General features: G+C 40.6%; 1 protein-coding gene and 1 long non-coding RNA gene across 2 annotated transcripts in view; one reads left to right on the top strand and one right to left on the bottom strand.

The window, feature by feature from the left end:
• Positions 1–18361, top strand: part of TIAM1 (TIAM Rac1 associated GEF 1) — a 248546-nt gene that overhangs the window by 164805 nt on the left and 65380 nt on the right. Inside the window, exons 5-8 of the mRNA XM_045002300.1 lie at positions 2371–2818; positions 7098–7270; positions 13786–14010; positions 15157–15342. Coding sequence (XP_044858235.1) covers positions 2371–2818; positions 7098–7270; positions 13786–14010; positions 15157–15342 — 1032 coding nt within the window. The remainder of the gene's footprint in view (positions 1–2370; positions 2819–7097; positions 7271–13785; positions 14011–15156; positions 15343–18361) is intronic.
• LOC123362033 lies at positions 2618–17761 on the bottom strand. The gene is made up of 5 exons (XR_006576319.1): positions 17341–17761; positions 14694–14867; positions 6090–6604; positions 4271–4436; positions 2618–2742 (listed from the first exon to the last, which is right to left on the bottom strand). It is a non-coding gene; the product is annotated as an uncharacterized LOC123362033 (long non-coding RNA).

Genomic DNA, 18361 nt, shown 5'->3' with positions numbered 1-18361 from the left:
ATCCCCCTGCAGGGCCAGAATCTCAAGGCTAGTCTACGCTAAATACGCTACATCGGTGCAGCTGCACTATGTCTGGTGAAGACGCTGTGTGCTGGCAGGAGAGAGCTCTCCTGTCGACATAATAAATCCATCTCCATGAGAGGGGGTAGCTATGTCGGCGGGAGAAGCGCTTCCACCAACATAGCACTGTCCACACCAGTGCTTAGGTCGATGTAAGTTACGTTGCTCAGGGGGGTAATTTATTTATACTCCTGAGCAATGTAACTTATACCAAAGTAAGTGGTAGTGTAGACCTCAGTTTTTTAGAGGATGTTGGGGTGTTGGTGAGGAGATATTGAGGACAGGGTAGAATCCTAAAATCATTGAGTTGTAAGGAAACTTTTTGAACCATCTAGTCTATTCCATGGATCACTGCACGGTTATGATTGTTGTACAATACTCCTGAGTGTAGATAATGTAGTTATGCGGAGCTTCTCATCTTGTCAGTGTTTTACAAACATCAGCTAACCGGTACAACATTCCTGAGAGGCATGCGGTATTATCCCCATTGACAGATGTGGGAATCAAGGCAGATCTTTTATGTGACTTGCTCAAGGACACACTATGAATCTGTGTCAGAGCTAGGATTAGAACTCCGGAGTTCCTGGGTTTCAGTTCTGTGCTTCGACCACTACGATTATGCCTCTTTTTGAGAGAATTCTCATGGTCTGGTAAACAGAATATCAAGCACAGTTTTTATAAATGTTGCCAAGAGGGCAAATCATATTTCCATTACTCCCCTGCATTGATGGATCTGTTTTAGTGACACTTCATTTAAAAACAAACACACACTTTTTTTGTATGTTTTAAATAAAAATTAGAGAAGCAATATATTTAGAATTAACTTTATACATACTACATGCATGAATAAAAAGATTACTAGAAATCTAAATGTCTGTTAAATCATTACTTGAATCAAACAATTAACTAAATGTTCCTAAAATTAGAATATGCTTAAAAACTCAATTGATTTTTTTAACTTGTGCTACACAACAGTCTATGTCAAATTAGAAATTAGTTACTTATAAGAGTTACATACTTCTCTAAAAAAAAAATCCAACCAAGTGCAAAAGGTATTCATTGTTCCTTTTATAAATCTCCTGATTTGTATCCTTTAAGATATTTTCAGTCTGATTCAGCATGGAGGTGTTCCAGTTTTATACTAGTTTAAAGTCCACTGGGAGAGTTGGAATTGCATGGATCTGAAACTGGTGGAAATGCTGTGACTACCCCCCACACGTGTGGTGTCTGACACACACACAGAATTTTAGGAACTTAGATTAAGAATTTGTATTTTCCCTGCACCTTTCTGCACTTTGAGATGAGATGAGAAAATCAGTCTGTGACAGTCTATTGTAAATGGCTGGTTTCTCAGCAGCACTGGCTCTGATGTTTTCTAAGCATCCCCTTATTCTCTGTGTTGCAAGGAACTGGGGAGATTGATGGTTTCCAAAACAGGTGTATGGAACAGCACTAAATAAGATCCTGACCCTGAAAGCTGGTCTGTGCAGGAGGATCTCTGCACCCATGTGGAGTTCCATTTAAGTTAGTTGAGTGCTGTGTGGATGAAGGGGTACAACAGTCCAGAGCAGCCTGCAGGATTGGGGTCTAAGATGGTACTTTATTAATGAATGTATTGAAATCAAAACTGACCAGAAGAACTGGATTTACTGAGTGGGCGAGGAAGTAGTTATTCTTCTAAACAGCGCATGTAGACAGACTCACAAGTGTCTGTTGATATGTAGCATTCATAAAGAACGAGTCCTTTCTTTCGGGGAGTGGTAGGAGTGGGAATGCCACAATTTTTAATACATATCCACCTACGGGAAAAGTACATCTTCAGTTATATAAATGTCAAGTGGCAATCATAGGATGCCTAAGACAGAGTCTCAGTTGCAGGTGTAAATATACAATATCAGTGTTTTTCCTCTCTGAGACTTATGGGTGATGACTTCTTCCCCAGACATAGTCATTGTTTTTCCTGTCACATGCTTTCCTTCCTGAAAACTTGTTACCACCATTAACTTAGTTTAGGGTAAACAATTTAAGTCGTTTCCCCTCTTTCTCCCAATTTACTCTGCTGGTGGGGCACATACTAAAGCTGTATGGTCTTTCCTACATTGTTGCCGGAAGCCCTGCTAAAATACCTATTCTTCCAGCCACTTGTCTTCACAGGGCAGATTGAAGGGACGTTCCGATGTCAAGCAAAGTAGGAATGTGAAGAAATTTGATACAATCAGGGAAACTTCAGGCTCTTTTAGCCTCTTCAAAGTGCCAGGGTAGGATGGTATATCAGCTACCTTCATATGATGTTTCCTTTTTTTTAATCAGGATGTGAATGCAGGTGAAGGGAGTGAATTTGCTGACAGTGGAATCGAGGGCGCAACCATCGATACAGACCTCCTCTCCAGACGTTCAAATGCTACAAACTCTAGCTATTCTCCAACGGCTAGTCGAGCTTTCATTGGCAGCGACAGTGGCAGCAGCTCTACGGGAGATGGGGTCCGTCAGGGAGTGTATGAGAACTTCCGAAGGGAGCTGGAAATGAGCACCACCAACAGCGAGAACTTGGAAGAAGCTGGTTCAACCCTGAGTGATGAGCAAAGCAGTGGTACCTTGAGTTCTCCAGGGCAGTCTGACATCCTCCTTACAGCTGGCCAGGGCACTGTACGGAAGGCTGGGGCTCTTGCAGTGAAAAATTTTCTGGTGCACAAAAAGAATAAGAAAGTGGAGTCAGCTACACGCAGAAAATGGAAACACTATTGGGTTTCCTTAAAAGGTATATCAGATAGAATGTCATTAATAATTTACATAGGCATCAAAAGGTCATCGAGGATGTAAATTAGCACAGAATTTGGCTTATGGCAGTGTTTCCCAAACTTGGGACGCCGCCGCTTGTGCAGGGAAAGCCCCTGGTGGGCCAGGCCAGTTTGTTTACCTGCCATGTCCGCAGGTCCAGCCAATCATGGCTCCCACTGGCCGCAGTTCGCTGCTCCAGGCCAATGGGGGCTGTGGGAAACGGCGGCCAGTACGTCCCTCAGCCCGCGCCACTTCCAGCAGCTGCCATTGGCCTGGAGTAACAGTCCACCAAGTGTTTGGGAAACACTGGCCTATAGCATCAAAATCTAGAGGCCTTGATCTGATTTAATTTTTAAATGTTTTTATCAACGTGCAAAGTTCAGCTCTGATCCCTCAGTGAGCACCACTTGGGTACGTCTCTGTGCCAATATAGAGCTAACTGCAAAATTGGGGCCTTAAGGTATAATTCTTTGTGTTTTCTATCCAACACAAGTACCTGAGTGCTGCCTATTTATTTATGTGTCATTGACAGGTTTACAAATCCTTGCCATGTAACTATTGGAATCAAAACAATAATCATTACAACAGTGAGCTTTTGTTTGAAGAGACATTATACAGGAATATAAACATCAGAGCTGTGTTTAACGGGGTGCTCCCATATTTACAGAGTGAGCATCATTACAACACGGAAGCCATGTTGTTTCTAGTGATTTTATTAAATTGAGTGAAATTTCTGATTACACATTTAATAGACAAGGCACGTCTACCCAATGGTAATATGAATGCTTCTTTTATGCTTGTTTAAAAAAAGAAGTGATGAAACAAAAATTTACGCCAGTATCACTCTTACCAAAGCCACTGGAAAATATTGCAAAATTAGTAGGGAAGTAGCAGAGAATGTTCTTGATTGTCTTTGGGAATTTTTTTAATGGTCACTCACTCACTCTCTCACAATTGCGGTATGTGCTTTTGTCAAAATTAAGTTGCTGTGCTGCTTCTAAGGCAGAGTCTGCACTATGCTTAAAACCGTGCTGGCAACCTTTGGAACTAGCATGGCTTCCCTGGCCAGCGTGCACATTTCTCTGAAAAGCATGTTTATAAAAGTATTATAAACGAAATCCCTGTCTGCTGTGATCATGGAGTTGGTGCTAGCACCAACCCTGCAACAGCTGCCACAGCTGCCATTCAGGGGTAAGCTCTTTGGGACAAGGACTGTGTCTTTGTGTGTGTTTGTACAGTGCCTAGCACAATGGGGTGCCGATCCTGACTGAGGGTTCTGCGTGCTGTGAGAATATAAATAATTATAGTACAATTTTAGCTCGTAGTATGGACAAGGCCTTGAATAGTATGAACAGGAGCAGCAGTGTGGCCTAGTGGATGGGGCACTGGACTGGGACTCAGAAGACTTTGGTTCTATTTCTGGTTCACACACCTGCTTTGTGACCTTTGGAAAGACCTCTGAGAGCCTTTTTCTCCTGCTGCCATTTGTCCGTCCTGACCAGATTGTAAGCTCTTCGGGGCAGGGGCTCTCTCCCTGTGTGTTTATACAGCTCCTAGCACTATGCGGTGGGGATCTCAGGTGGGGCCTCTAGGTACTGCTATAATACAAATAAATAATAACAATAGTAAAGAAACAGGCACACTAGGTTAAAATTGGATCTGTAAGTAGCCTCCTGAGAATCTCTGCGCAAGCATCTTAAACTGCGAAGTGGAGAAACCAAGCTCATATTTAGACTCAGTCATCCATTTCCCAGCTCTGTAAGAGTCTGTGTACACTATGAGTAGAATTGTCAGGGGACTGGTAACAACACAGCTCTATTCCATAATGTAGATAGGACTACCAAAGGTTTTTGCGTGGAAAAGTCTTGTGTACAAAATGGAACCATGTTTTAACCAGGTCAAGGGGAAAACCAGGTTGTAACTAGGTTCCCTGACATAGTTTTGCTTTTTTTATGTTGACTGACCCTTAGAGATTAGCCTTGGAAAGGTACCTGCTGAGCTCCAGGGATGAAGAATAGGTTCTGATTCCACAACTCTTGCCAGGTGGCATGTACCAGTGTTTGTAGCAGCAATTTAAAAACAAATTGTGAGTGCCAGCCCTTCATTGCAATTGTTACAGAGGTTGGGGGAATAAAAGAAGAGAAATTCCACGGCTGAGGGAGCAGAGAGAACCCCTAATCTCCTTCTTGCTGAGGCAGTGTGAAAGGAAAGGCTGGCTGTGAAGAATTGGTAAACAAAGAGCCATCTGGGAGGGGAGAAGAAGGGGAAGGATGAGCATAAAGGCAATGGTACGTTAAAGTGCCTTGTCTCAAGTCAAATGTTTGTGTCTTAGATTGCTGTGGCGTAATAAGGTCGCATTTAAACTAAGCTTTGAAGTTAACAGCTGCTAGTGTTTGGCTGCAAATAGTTTTCTGCAATGTTGGGTTAAAGGGGTAACCATGCATCAGTTTCCATTCTGACCACTATTTTCAACAGAAAAAGCTAGAGATTACATTATTAAATTAAACTGTTTATATAATATTGAATAATCGCAGAAATTGCAGAGATCCTAGAGTTACAGACTAACTATATTTTGCCTGAAAATTGTAAAGATTAATTTATAGTCTGTCTTCACCTAAAATGCACAGGGATTTTTTTCCCCGTGTTGATAACACATTGATCAATAGCTAACACATTGCAGGGGAACAAGGTTTTTTTGTTTTTGTTCATTAATTTTTTTTCAGTGGGGATAACTCAATCCAATCTATTTTTTCGCTTACTCATCGGGATTCAGTCATGAAAAAAACCTTGATCTCTACCTTCAAGGAACCATAGTAACTAGTAGTTGAAAGACAGTTTAAGCAGAACAATGGTTTCCCTCAGGGCCTGTCTACTCTATAAGGCTGACTCTGCCAGCTCACAGTAGTCTGGCATTCTGAGGGGAGTCCACCTTCTGACATATTGGGGTTTTTAATTTTTGTCACACTGATAGGGCAACATGGTTACAGAGCTGCCTTTAAAGAATTGTGTTCACAGCTTCCATCTGTACCTGTATTTTCCCATCCATGGTACAGACAAAAAAACCCCAACAACCCCCCAACAACAACAATAATAAAAACCCAAACGATGTTAGAATATGGACATCCCACAGCATGCCCCGGCACTGTGCACTGTTGGGGCTGAGCGGGCAGGGTGGAGAGGCACCCTTGCTGGCAATCTCAGCAGTGAGGCCATGAGTTGAATGGACCCTGGCGAATGAAGTATCGGCTCACATCCTTTGGCTTGTGACATATTGCTTCTGTGAACAATCCACGTCTCCAAGGCTGTTCTCCAGCACCTTCACATTTGAGGGTGGAAGAAAAAAAGAGTATATTGATGGAATGATCTCTTAGTAGCAGTGGTCTAAGCGTATCCCTTACTGTCACTGTAGTTTACGGGTAGCTATATTCACTAAATTCTTTCTGTCAGTATTGCTGGCTTTTGATGATGCGAGGAGTCAGGTCCTACCAATGTAGCACAAGGCCTATCCAGATGCAAATTCCTGCTTCTGCCATCTCTTTCCTTCAAAAAGGCTCATACACACCATCCTTGCTCATGAGCAGATTTGCATTGGCTCTTTCTGTGAATCCTGCCACTCTTTTTTCTCAAGCTGGTTGCTTGCTGGGCAGAGAGAGGAGACTGTTCCCGCTTAGGTTTCCTGGGACAATGCTTGTCAGTTCACAGGCCGCTTCTGTGCCTGACAGAAGCTCTTCATTGTCCTGAATGAAAGCAGAAATGAGAGCAGGTTCTGGAAAGAGAAATAGGACATAAAATTAAATGGTTAATACAGTGTTTTTAAATAAACAACAAAAAAGGCATGTGAGAGTTTGTACCAAAGGTGCAAACACTATTGCAATAAAGTATAGTTTGGGGCAAATATAGGTAGAAAGGCACTTTTAAGCATTTTGCCCATGTTTCCAAACACAGAGGAGTACACTGTCAGTAGATGGTAAAGAGATTTACTTTTAAGACTGCCATCAATGTTACTGGGAACTGGGTGGTAGATACTGAAAAACTCCCTTCAGATGTTTCCTACCAGACCAATCGATTTTAAGTAGTCTGTATGGAAGATCCATAAAAAGGCATTGCGATAGCTGCCCAAGGATATATTGATTTAATTTTCATTTTTGGAGGACTCAGAGTATTAGGGCTACATTCTTCTGCAACAAAGAATTGAATAGATGTGGTTTTATGGTATTTAAATATGCTGCTTGCTAATGCCTTTCTCGTGTTTTTCCTAGGATGTACATTATTCTTCTATGAGACTGATGGCAGATCTGGAATAGACCACAACAGCATCCCAAAGCACGCTGTCTGGGTGGAAAACAGTATAGTGCAAGCAGTGCCTGAGCACCCAAAGAAAGACTTTGTTTTCTGCCTCAGTAATTCCCTTGGGGATGCATTTCTCTTTCAGGTTTGTTCTGTTCTTGAGTTATACAGAGTTGTTCTCTTTTTAACTTTTTTGTTCATCTTGCAGACCAGGGTGAAATTCTGACCCCATTGAAATCCATGTCAAAATTCCCATGGACTTCAGTGGGGTCAGGACTTCGCTCTAGGCGAGTAGAAAGGGTGGAGTTCCTGCTCGGTAGCATTCATTCATTATGTAGAGAAAACAACCCTGAGGGGGCTTGACACCAAATTCAGGTCCCTTGTACAGTCCCAAGTCTACTATTTTATAACACGCTGTGCTCTCTGCTTGTGTAGCTAGATTTAAAGTCAACTGGTAACATGTTAGCAAATGGTTTTGCAACCCTATGAAAGCCAGAACTTTAATACAACTTAGTGCTATGGTTATAACACAGTTTGCTCCCACCTCCACAGGCAAGACCAAACTACAGTATATAGTGCCCCAGAAGGGCTAAAACCATAGCACTACCACACGTAGTTTGACTTCTATATTTGGGAGGGCAGCTCCAGTCAGGCTAATGGGGCCACGCGTTTGTGAGGGAAGGGTAAGCAACAAATTCTGCACCTGCCCCAAGTTTGTGTTTTGGGGGGGTGTTGCAACCCGCCAAACTATGCGCATGGCTAAAACACAACCCCTTGTCACAGTAGATATGCAATTGAAGATGGGACCTTACAGAAAGATTTGAGAAATTTACATGAGCATGAGTTGTGTGAATTAGCAGGAAATATTTGGAGGTCCATAGGTCCTTTTCATTACAGTTCACAGTGCGGAATCCCACACCACTCACAACAGACTCTGCTGAACATTTCACTTTCCTAGCTCAGTGCATACTATGGTTCTAAATGTCTTGCAGATTTTAGATATTAAAATCAGCTACTTTTCTGCTTTATTTACAATGTATAGTTTATTAGCAGCTTAAAGAAAACCTAAAACTATAGAAAGGCCAGATGCTGATCTGATTAAAAAATAGTGCTACCTTTCAACTGTCTTTGTTACTCTGATCATTTTTTTGGGGTCCAATCCAGCATTCCTTTCACACCAAAAACTCCTGCTAGCTATGATCTGACATTCATTTTTTTTTTTTTTACCAAATGGAATGATCAGCCTGAATTGAGCAGTCATTTCCCAGCTACACTCTTACCACTTTATAAGCCTAGCTTTTTGTTGCAGATTTTCTCAGTCAGTGATTTTTTTTTTTTAATCTGGTGACAATTTGGGACTGTAAATCCTTGATCAAATGGAAAAAATGTCTGGATTTTACTATATTTTTATATTTCTGTCCACTGTTGCAGAATGATTCTCCCCAACATTTCTTAATAAACCTTTAAAAGCAAACCTCTCAAAAGTATGGCCAGCTTTTATAAACATGGGGCCCAATCCTCAATTGGTGTAAATTGTCATTGCTCTGTTGACTTCAGTGTGGCTATGCTGTTGATGATCTTAGCCCATGATATTTATACACACAAAAGGCTAAATTCTACCCTCATTTACATTGCTGAAACCCCAGTATATTTTTCCATAACTAATATTTGATTTTCTTCACTGCTTCCTCCCCAACTCCCCAGTGCCTTTCTCTTAGGAGGTGTTTTTTGTCATCTTGGCGTGCTTCCATCCAGGGGGCAAATACAGTAGCATGTGGCCTCAGCATGAATTAAATAAGCTGTGAAGCACCACCACCGTCAGATCTATTTACATGAGTATAAAATCTTTCATTTGCATTTCTTTTGGAAAACCTCCCTTCTTGTAAAATTAATGCCAGTAGAGGCTAAATACAGAAAAGGTCACATTCAATACATTTCTTTTGTGGCAACTCAAGGCCTTATTCGTTAAAAGCTCTGTGTCATAATGTCATGACTAGATTTTTATGTAACTTTATGTGGGAAAGAGCAAAAGTGAACCTTTTCAAAGTAAATTATTGTTTTCTTGTGACTTATGCCCCCCCTTTTTTGGGGGGGGTCTTGTATATAGTGGAACCCATGTAACTCTAAAGGAACAGAATTAGAAGAAAATGCAGGGGTGGATTTGGGGAAAGGGAAGGGGAATCAGCCATAATTGTGGAAATAATTTGTAAGTGATTGTAGCCCCAGGGCTTAATCTGATGGACACAGAATTGCTGGAGCATGTACACTGCTGTTCAACAGTGTTTCTTAGCTACTAATAACACACACATATAGATTCATACAATACAAAATGTTATATTAGTTAGTTTAAAAAAAAACAAACCCAGAGAACTGTAGTAGATTATTTCTATCCAATGGAGACTATAGGCTTAGAGGAAACATAAAGCCACTGTTTAATATTATACCTTTTGTAACAACCTTTCTCGCTGCATTGTGTCCAGAGACATCAGACATCTCCTACATAATAATTCCCTGTTCAGTCAGTTCCTATCATGCCTACACAAATCCATTTACATGTGGATGTCACATGCATTTACCAGAAGTTCAGTGTATCTTGCAACACCACATACATTTGAGATACATGCAGCTTGTTTACAAGGTTTTTCCTTTCCACTGGAGGCAGAGCAATCCTCTTGGTCTGCGTGCTTAATAACCTGTTCCATGTCCAAAAAAAGAGTTAAAGTGCTTAACAAAAAATAGTCCCCCCCCCCCCCCAAAAAAAAACCCCAAACAAGAAGTGAATCTGACATGAACATACTATTTTAAAAGAGAAATAGGACATTTTACAATTATTATTGCACTGTAGAGTACCATATATTTGATCACACAATAAAACATTCTGTTTTATTTTAATTATTTTTCCTCCATCATATGTACAAAGAAGGGTTTTATACAATAAGGGCTAGCTGCTGCCATCCTAACTCTCAATTAACAGTCTTTACTCCACAAACAGTTTGATTATTTCAGTAGCATTGCTCGCCAAGTTAGGCTCTACTCATCATCAGGATTGGTGGCAAATTCTAGTGAATTTCTCAGTGAATGAGAGCTCATTAGATTGCTGTGAGCTTGTTTGGATTTAATATGGAAATGCAATACAATTTCTATGGTATCAGTAGAGGACAAAGAAGGAGATGTAACGTTAATTCTGTCAATATGGGCCTGATCCAGCTCCTGGGAACTCAGGAACTCAGGAAAGCAGCTCTGTCCAGGAAAGTACGTAAGCATATGCTTAACCTTAAGCACACCTTTGAGTCCCATAGAAGTCAAAGGGGATTCTGCATGTACTTAATTGCTCTCCTGAACTGGGCCTCCTTGGGAACCTTTTCATTGACATTGATGAAAATTGGATCAGGTCCTTAGCAAATAATGAAAACCTCTGGTGGAGTAGCTCGAAGAGGCAGTCTTCCTCTTCCTCATTGCTAGTGACTGAAGAAAACAGATGGTGGTGGAGGTCTTCAAACCGCAATTTGGGGACTTCGATAACTCATACATAGGCTAGGGGTTTGTTATAGAAGTGGATGGGTGGGATTCTGTGGCCTGCGTTGTGCAGGAGGTCAGACTAGATGATCATAATGGTCCCTTCTGACCTTAAAGTCTATGAGTCTATGAGTCTATTTATGAATAAGTAGGCTTAAATAGAACAAGGTGGTATGCTATTCACAGGTCCTTTAGCTACAAGACAAATACTCATGTGATTACTGTTAAAGATTGACATGCAACGAAAGTCAATTGAGTCTCTTACAACATATAGTTGACTATAAAACTTTGTTTCACTATATGCTGTAAATTAGTGAGGGCTTAGTAAGGGGGTTAGGGCGATTTACTTTTTATTTTGCAAGGATGGAAAAGGAGTACTTGACATATTTTCTTTAGCTATAAAAAAAAATCTCAAATCAGAATTCTGGACTTCCATGAAACTGCACCCCTGTCACATACACTAGTCCAGCATTCCCCCCACACCTCCAACTACCCCCATACATGTACACTTTGAGAGAGGCAAGTGCAAGGGATCAGCAGGGTGTGTATAGAAATTATGTGGAAGAAGAAGAGTAGGCCTTTAACAATACAGATTGGATTCAAAGGTGGGTATAGTTAGTTTCATGTTCCTGAAGGTGAGTTTAGCTTTCCAAAGTCTGGGAAATGCTGCAATCTTAGCTGCCGACATGAGAGGGGAAAACAAAGATTCTAAATAGCTCTCATCACCATAATATCTGAGTGTTTCACATACAGTAATAAATTTATCCCTGCAACACCTTGTGAGGTGGGGAAATATTATCTCCATTATTCACATGAGGAATTGAGACAAAGACTGACTAAGGGCCTGATTCAAAGCCCAAGGAAATCAGTGGGAGCCTTTGGTTAGGCCTTAAGTAACTTCCCTGAGGTTACGCAGAAAGTCCATGGCAGGACTGGGATCTGAACCCAACTCCCCTGAGTACCAGTCCAGTGCCTTAAGTGAAGATCATTCTTCTTCATGGCCTCTTTAGGTTGACATCCCTCCAGATATGTTTGCAGTGTTGTTGTAGCCATGTTTGTCCAAGGATATAAGAGAGACAAAGTGGATGAGGTAATATCTTTTATTGGACCAACTTCAGTTGGTGGAAGGGACACCGGAAAAATAGATGGCATCATGGAATGGGCCACCCAAATACCCTGGAAGAATACAGGGGAGAAACCCCTCCACACCCCCAGTTTTCCCTACCACCCGACATTGGAACCCATAGGGGGTATCATCAAGCAGTTACAACCCATATTTGATGGGGACCAGAACCTGAAAGAAATCTTTCCTGAACCCCCTCTTCTGACCTTCAAACAACCCCCAACCTCACTAAGCTCATCATGAGAAGCAAACTCCCCACAGAACAGGACACAACAATTCAAAGTGGCACCAGACCTGCCAGAACAACAGATGCAAAACCTGCAGACATCTCTCCACTGTTATGGCGATCAATATCCCCAACACACCTTTCAAGATCCTTAACTACACATGCCTGTCACAACATATGGTGTACCTCATGCGGTGCATCAAATGCTCCAACAACAACTATGTGAGTGAGACCAGACAATCACTGTGCTCTCGAATGACAGAAAAATGACAGAAGACAAAAAAAAAAAGCGATCATTCCATATCATTCCATATCTGACCTCTCAATTATCATCCTCAAAGGAAATATGTGCAACACCTTCAAAAGACAAGCCTGGGAACTTAAATTCTTTAGTGTCTCTACTGGACACTAAAAACTGTGGACTTAACAGAGACACTGGTTTCATGACTCATTACAACAATTTGTAACACACCCAACTCCCTACTAACCTTTAATTGCCCACTTCGTTTTAAGTGGTCTCCTACAGCATGTGTGAACCCCTTGTGCTTAATGATCTGTCCAACCTCATATTTAGCTCAGACCTCTGGTTACCTTCTCCAGACCTGAAGCTCAAAAGCTTGTCCCTTCCACCAAGAGATGCTGGTTCAATAAAAAGATATTACCTCACCTACCTTGTCTCTCTCATCCCTCTATAGGGGAAGATATATGGTGACATGTTTTCCAGATTAGAATGGTAGCAAGTCCAATAAAAAATGCATCTGATAAATAGAAAAGAAAATGGACCAGAAAATAATAAGCAAGAGGGGAAGTATGGGCATGTAAACTGGATCTCTCTAGCTTTTATTGTTTGTGTGAGAAACTTACATTTCTAATGACTTACCAGAATACTTTGTAATAAAACCAACAGAAAACTGAAAAGAGAGAATGGTGAGCGGAAACTTGCTCATCTATTAATAAAAGAACAGTGGTACCATTTGACATTTTATTTTCAGGTTGCTGTCATCTCTACTAAATATTCTGGTGAAAGATCAGGGGATGCTGTTAGCAGCAGTAAATATGGAAGAGCCTGATTCTCATTCATGCTAAGGCCCCTTATTATAAGAAGGACGAATTGTTCAGTGCTTAAAGCACAGGATTGGTGTTATGGAGATCTTTTAAATATTCCCAGCTCCTTCATTACGCGCTCTTTGATATAGTATGATAACTACTATATGTCCTCATTCCCATCTGTAATATACTGATAATAGTACTTACCTACTTCCCAGGGGTGTTTGTGAGGATTGAATCCATTAATGACTATAAAGGGCTTTGAGACCTTCATTTGGAAGCAGCTATACTTTGCTCTTGTATTAAGCTATAAGCTGATACTATGGCCACGTATTATTTCATTGATTTATTATTAATTGTTGCATGCCAACCATGCGCGCTACGCTGTGAGGACAGACGTTCTCTGCCTCAAGGAATTTGCAGTCTAAAAATTTTCATTTAATGCTGCAAATTATTGTAGCATTACGAAGGCCAAGGAAAGTCATTTTAAAGCACTTGCTAGCAAATATGCTACAGCTGCTAGGCATAGATATATGTGTAATTCTAAATACTGAATGCAGGGTGCTGAGCTAAAAACGGCCTGTTTCACGTGCAGTATAGAATGACAGTTTTTTATTTCTTCTGTTACAAGTGGATTTAAGGCTTTGGTTCTTGAGATCAAGGAAGAGGAATCTCCTGAGAATTGCATTTGTTAATCTCTAATCAATTTTAAGAGGATCCTGACTTTTTTTCCTTTCCGTCTCTTCAGACCTCTAGCCAGACCGAACTAGAGAATTGGATCACTGCAATCCATTCTGCTTGTGCAACCGCAGTAGCAAGACAACATCACAAAGAGGACACGGTCAAACTGTTGAGAACTGAAATAAAAAAGCTGGAACAGAAGATCGATATGGATGAGAAAATGAAGAAAATGGGTGAAATGCAGCTGTCCTCGGTAACGGACTCCAAGAAGAAGAAGACCATACTCGATCAGGTAATCTTACTTGTATATATGAAACAGATTAATATAAAGTATCTGAGAGACTTATAAATGCTGCTGCTGTTAGAGGCTTAAATATTGAACACATTGATTCTTTTGTACTCAGCCTACCTAAGTATGGAACTCAGAAACTGCCTCGATTCTCTGTTTTCTCTTATCAATTTTATAGCTAGCATTGCCATCATGACTCCTCTGTTGCTTGTACTTCCAACTTAAAGTGGACAACTTAGCTGCATTTGAGAAACAGAAATCCTAGAGCAGATGTCTCTCCTGCTGTCACAATGGCACCTTATTTTAGGAAACTAACATATGGACCCCGCTTCATTAGACAGCATCACTCTTAACCCAGGCTGCCAAATGTGTTTGGAATTCTACCCGTAGAAGGAGGAGGCTTCTGGGTCTGTAATGTGCTGAGTTAAGGAGATTTCCCACCCCGCAAAAACCTTTGAGAAGAGGTGAGGGGGAGAGAGGACGCTTATCTTGCTGTTCAAATGGTTCTTTTCAAAGGCTTTAAATCCACAACCAGAGGACAGATCAGTTTTTCTGTCCCTTTATCTTGCTGGTTTTTTAGCACTCTGAAAATATTTTGTACCAGCAATTTGAATTACTTAAATGAGTCCTCACATAGGCTGATTATAGGGCTCTTCCACTGATAAGATTAATTATCTCCAGTGTACCTCACTTCTTTTTCAAATATAACACCAAGCTTCATTGATTCTTAAACTACTGCTGATGATGATGAAGAGCCAGGACTCTATTTGTGGAATCTTGTTGGGTTTTCTGGGCTTCTCATATCTCTGTTGTCCTTGATGTATAAAATCTGCTTCTTAGGAGCTATTCAGAAGAGAATCCTGGGAAACAAAGAAAATGAAAAATGGAATTTTAATACTGTTAATTAGCACCAAATCAAAGTAGCAGTTGCCTTGGGAGAAGATTTCTACTATGAACATAAAAATATTTGTTATTCATCCAATTAAAAATCTTTGAATCATTTTTGTTTCTTTTCCCTCCTTTGAAATGCAATCAGTGTTGATAGAAAATTTAATTAATGTGATTTTCTAGTAGTAGTTTTTTAAATAGATATTTACTACTGTGTTCTTTTTCTCTTCTGTACCACTCCCCAATCCACACTTTTTACAGATCTTTGTTTGGGAACAGAACCTTGAACAGTTCCAAATGGACCTATTTCGGTATCGCTGTTATTTAGCTAGCCTCCAAGGAGGAGAGCTGCCAAACCCAAAAAGGCTACTTGCTTTCGCAAGTCGTCCAACTAAAGTTGCAATGGGCCGTCTTGGAATCTTTTCAGTATCTTCTTTTCATGCACTGGTGAGTTTCAACTGAAGCCAGAGGTGAGCACTACTAAACTATAAATCGCTTGGTGGTTTCATAGAAAGATTAAATCACCAAAGGCTGGCGTTGGTGTCTGTGGAGTAAATTCTTACTTCAACATGCAGGGATTGCTGCATTTTGGGATGGGTACATGTCTTTGATCGAATTTAAAAAATGGATACTCTGAAGTGATTGTCTTGAAGGAGATTTGGTATCAAGTTTGTTCTTTTTAACAGTCGGAGAACCACACCTTTTATACATGTATAATATTCATGCCAGATATACATTATACATATCGTCATTATAAACACACTGCTGACTGTTGTTACCAAAACCATAATGGGGCCCACGAACTTCCTTACAGACATGGTGGTACTGCAGGTGTTAAAGATGACCCAGAACCAAAATCCCTGTTCCAAACTTTGAGACAGTCTGGATCCAAACTTTGCAGCTGGTCCCCATCTCTCCAGTGGGCTGAATCAAAAGCCCGGATGTGACCAATTCTGAAATTTGAGAAGATTTAGCTTTGGCTGTGAATTTTGCAGGTTGGGCCCATCTCCAATGCCTGTGAACTCATAGGGCCTGATCTAAATCCCAGAGAAGTCAATAGGAGTCTTTACATTGACTTCAGTATGTGTTGGATCATACCCAGTATGGCAAGACCAACTTTCCCACAGAGTGAATAAGATTATTGGCCCATCTAGTCCAGTATCCTGTCTCCAGCAGTGATCAGCACTTGATGCTCCAGCAGAAAGCATAAAACCTCTCCTGTACTCTTTCCCATTTGGCAAACATGCCTTCAGCTGTGTTAAAATGGTTTAAATTTAAATACCATAACCATACAGCTCTTTAAAACACATAAAAATGTACTGCACACTGTTGCTTTTTGTTTTGAATTTAAATGGCATGCCTGTAGTTTAGGCTTGGGTTCCTGGAGCTTTACAGAAATAGCTGAGCTCTGCTGTTGTCTTGTAGATGTCAGCTGTACCCTTCAATTGTGAATACAGAGCTGTAATTCAGTCAGAGGCGGTTTTATTCCTTTATATAAAAAGATTAGCAGCATCATCCTGATAATTGCTGGTGAATTTATATTTTTAAAGAAGCGGGTCTTCATTTACATTTGTGCTCATTTTATTTTGCCTCTAGCTTTTTGGTGATGAATTTTATTGCATTGCATGGAATTTAGCTAAATCTACCTTCTCTATAGCCCCAAATTTTGAATATGTTGTCTTGGAAAAGAAAAATTCTCCGTTTAATAATGCATCAATGGTACAGTTACATTGCTGTAATTCAAATATAGAGTTGAATTGTGCAAGATATGGGGCACCTGAACTCCCATTGAGGGTACTGAGTTATTATGGTGATGACCATAATATAGCAAACTAGATTGACAGCACACTCATCCTCTCTTAGGAGAGCTTGTGTAAATTAGCATAGGGCTATTGACTTCAATAGTGTTACATTGTTTTACATCAGCTGAGGATTAGGCCTAATTTTGTTAACTAAATTGCTTTTTTTTTTTTTTTAAACAAACAATTTCAGATGAAAAAGCCCAAAGATTAATTGATAGAAAAGTTCAGAAGTCATGGTTAGGTTGGTGGTTCTACACTGTGTTAGACAGAGGGCTTGTTAGGTCTTTCAGATATAAGACAGATACCATAGATAAACTAAGTACAAGTTCACATGGTTTGCCTTTATGAAGCTAGAAACCTGCAATGACAGTTCAGCTTCTGTTTTTCCCTTACTTGTCCACTTTCCAGATGACACACGTGATTACTCTCGGTATATCTGTTCTCTGGATGCCCAACCCAGTATTCTGTTATGCCAGTTCTCATACAGTATTCATGCTTACAGTACCAAAACCAGTCTCTCAGCGTCTTATCACAAAGCTGCCTAGGTTTCTTTGTTCTACCCATGACTGTGTGCCAAATGACAGTCAGATATTGTTAGTTTCGTGTGTGGGACTCTCTTAAAAGTAGGTTTCAGGAAATTCACCTCCAGGGTTGCAAGACGGGTGTGTCCTTTTCACTTTTTCCCCCAAGTCATACTTGCCATACTTCTTACTGCTCCTTCTTTCACAAAAGAAGTGCTTGGGTGTCCTGCATCTTGGAAGGAACACCCAAGAAGCTTGCGAAGATTGCTTCTTACTGATGATCCATTTTTTCCCAGGAGGGATTCCCCGGTTGGGAAACCTTCCCAATTACCATGTCATGTAAACTGCAGTGCCCCAGATTACGTAATTCTGTATAATCACAGGTACCACCGGAGTATGGGGCTGCATTTTAGGGGATTAGGTAGGGTGGGTTATTTTGTTATATAACACAGATTTCATGGGGAAATACTATATCTAATGTAACAATCTGTACTTTCTCTCTCTCTTTCTCTCTCTCTCTAGATAGATAGATAGATAAAATCAGGAAAACTGTGCTATAGAATAATAAACTGTCACCTCCTGAGCCTCTAGAGCTGTATTCCATGGGGAACTGTGATGTCACCGAGTGATGCATTCTGGCGCATTACAGCAGATCAAAAGCTTCCTGAGAGGGAGGTAGAAATGAAGAAGTGGGGTGGAAAGAATTGTGCCCTGAAGACCTCTCTTACTCTGGCTATTGGAGGAATTTAGTACAGAAAAATATACTTAGTTCTTCATCTTCCCTTTTCTTGTTTTTAAACACATTATTCACCTTTAAGGAAATACTTGTATTTAAATGCCTGACATTTGGCCTGCTAGAAATCATGAATCTGTTTAGGTGAGCACAGTCCACTTTACATGCAGGAATAAAGACACAGATGAAGCTCTTCAAAAGTGACTAGTGATTTTGGGTACCTCCCTTTTTGAGTGTCTAACCTGAAACATTATAAAGGGGCCTGATTTTCAGAAAGTGCTGAGCACTCGCTTTTTGCAAACCAGGACTCTTTAAAATAACTCAAACTGGGCACCCAAAACCATTACATACTGTCTTTTTGTGTATGTAATGTTGGAAGGAATTAGTTATGTTACAGTGGGAGGCAAATA

Source organism: Mauremys mutica, chromosome 1, assembly GCF_020497125.1.
Source record: "Mauremys mutica isolate MM-2020 ecotype Southern chromosome 1, ASM2049712v1, whole genome shotgun sequence".
Taxonomy (NCBI): domain Eukaryota; kingdom Metazoa; phylum Chordata; order Testudines; family Geoemydidae; genus Mauremys; species Mauremys mutica.
Note: the sequence above shows the minus strand (reverse complement) of the source record. Positions and strands in the feature narration are given on the sequence as shown.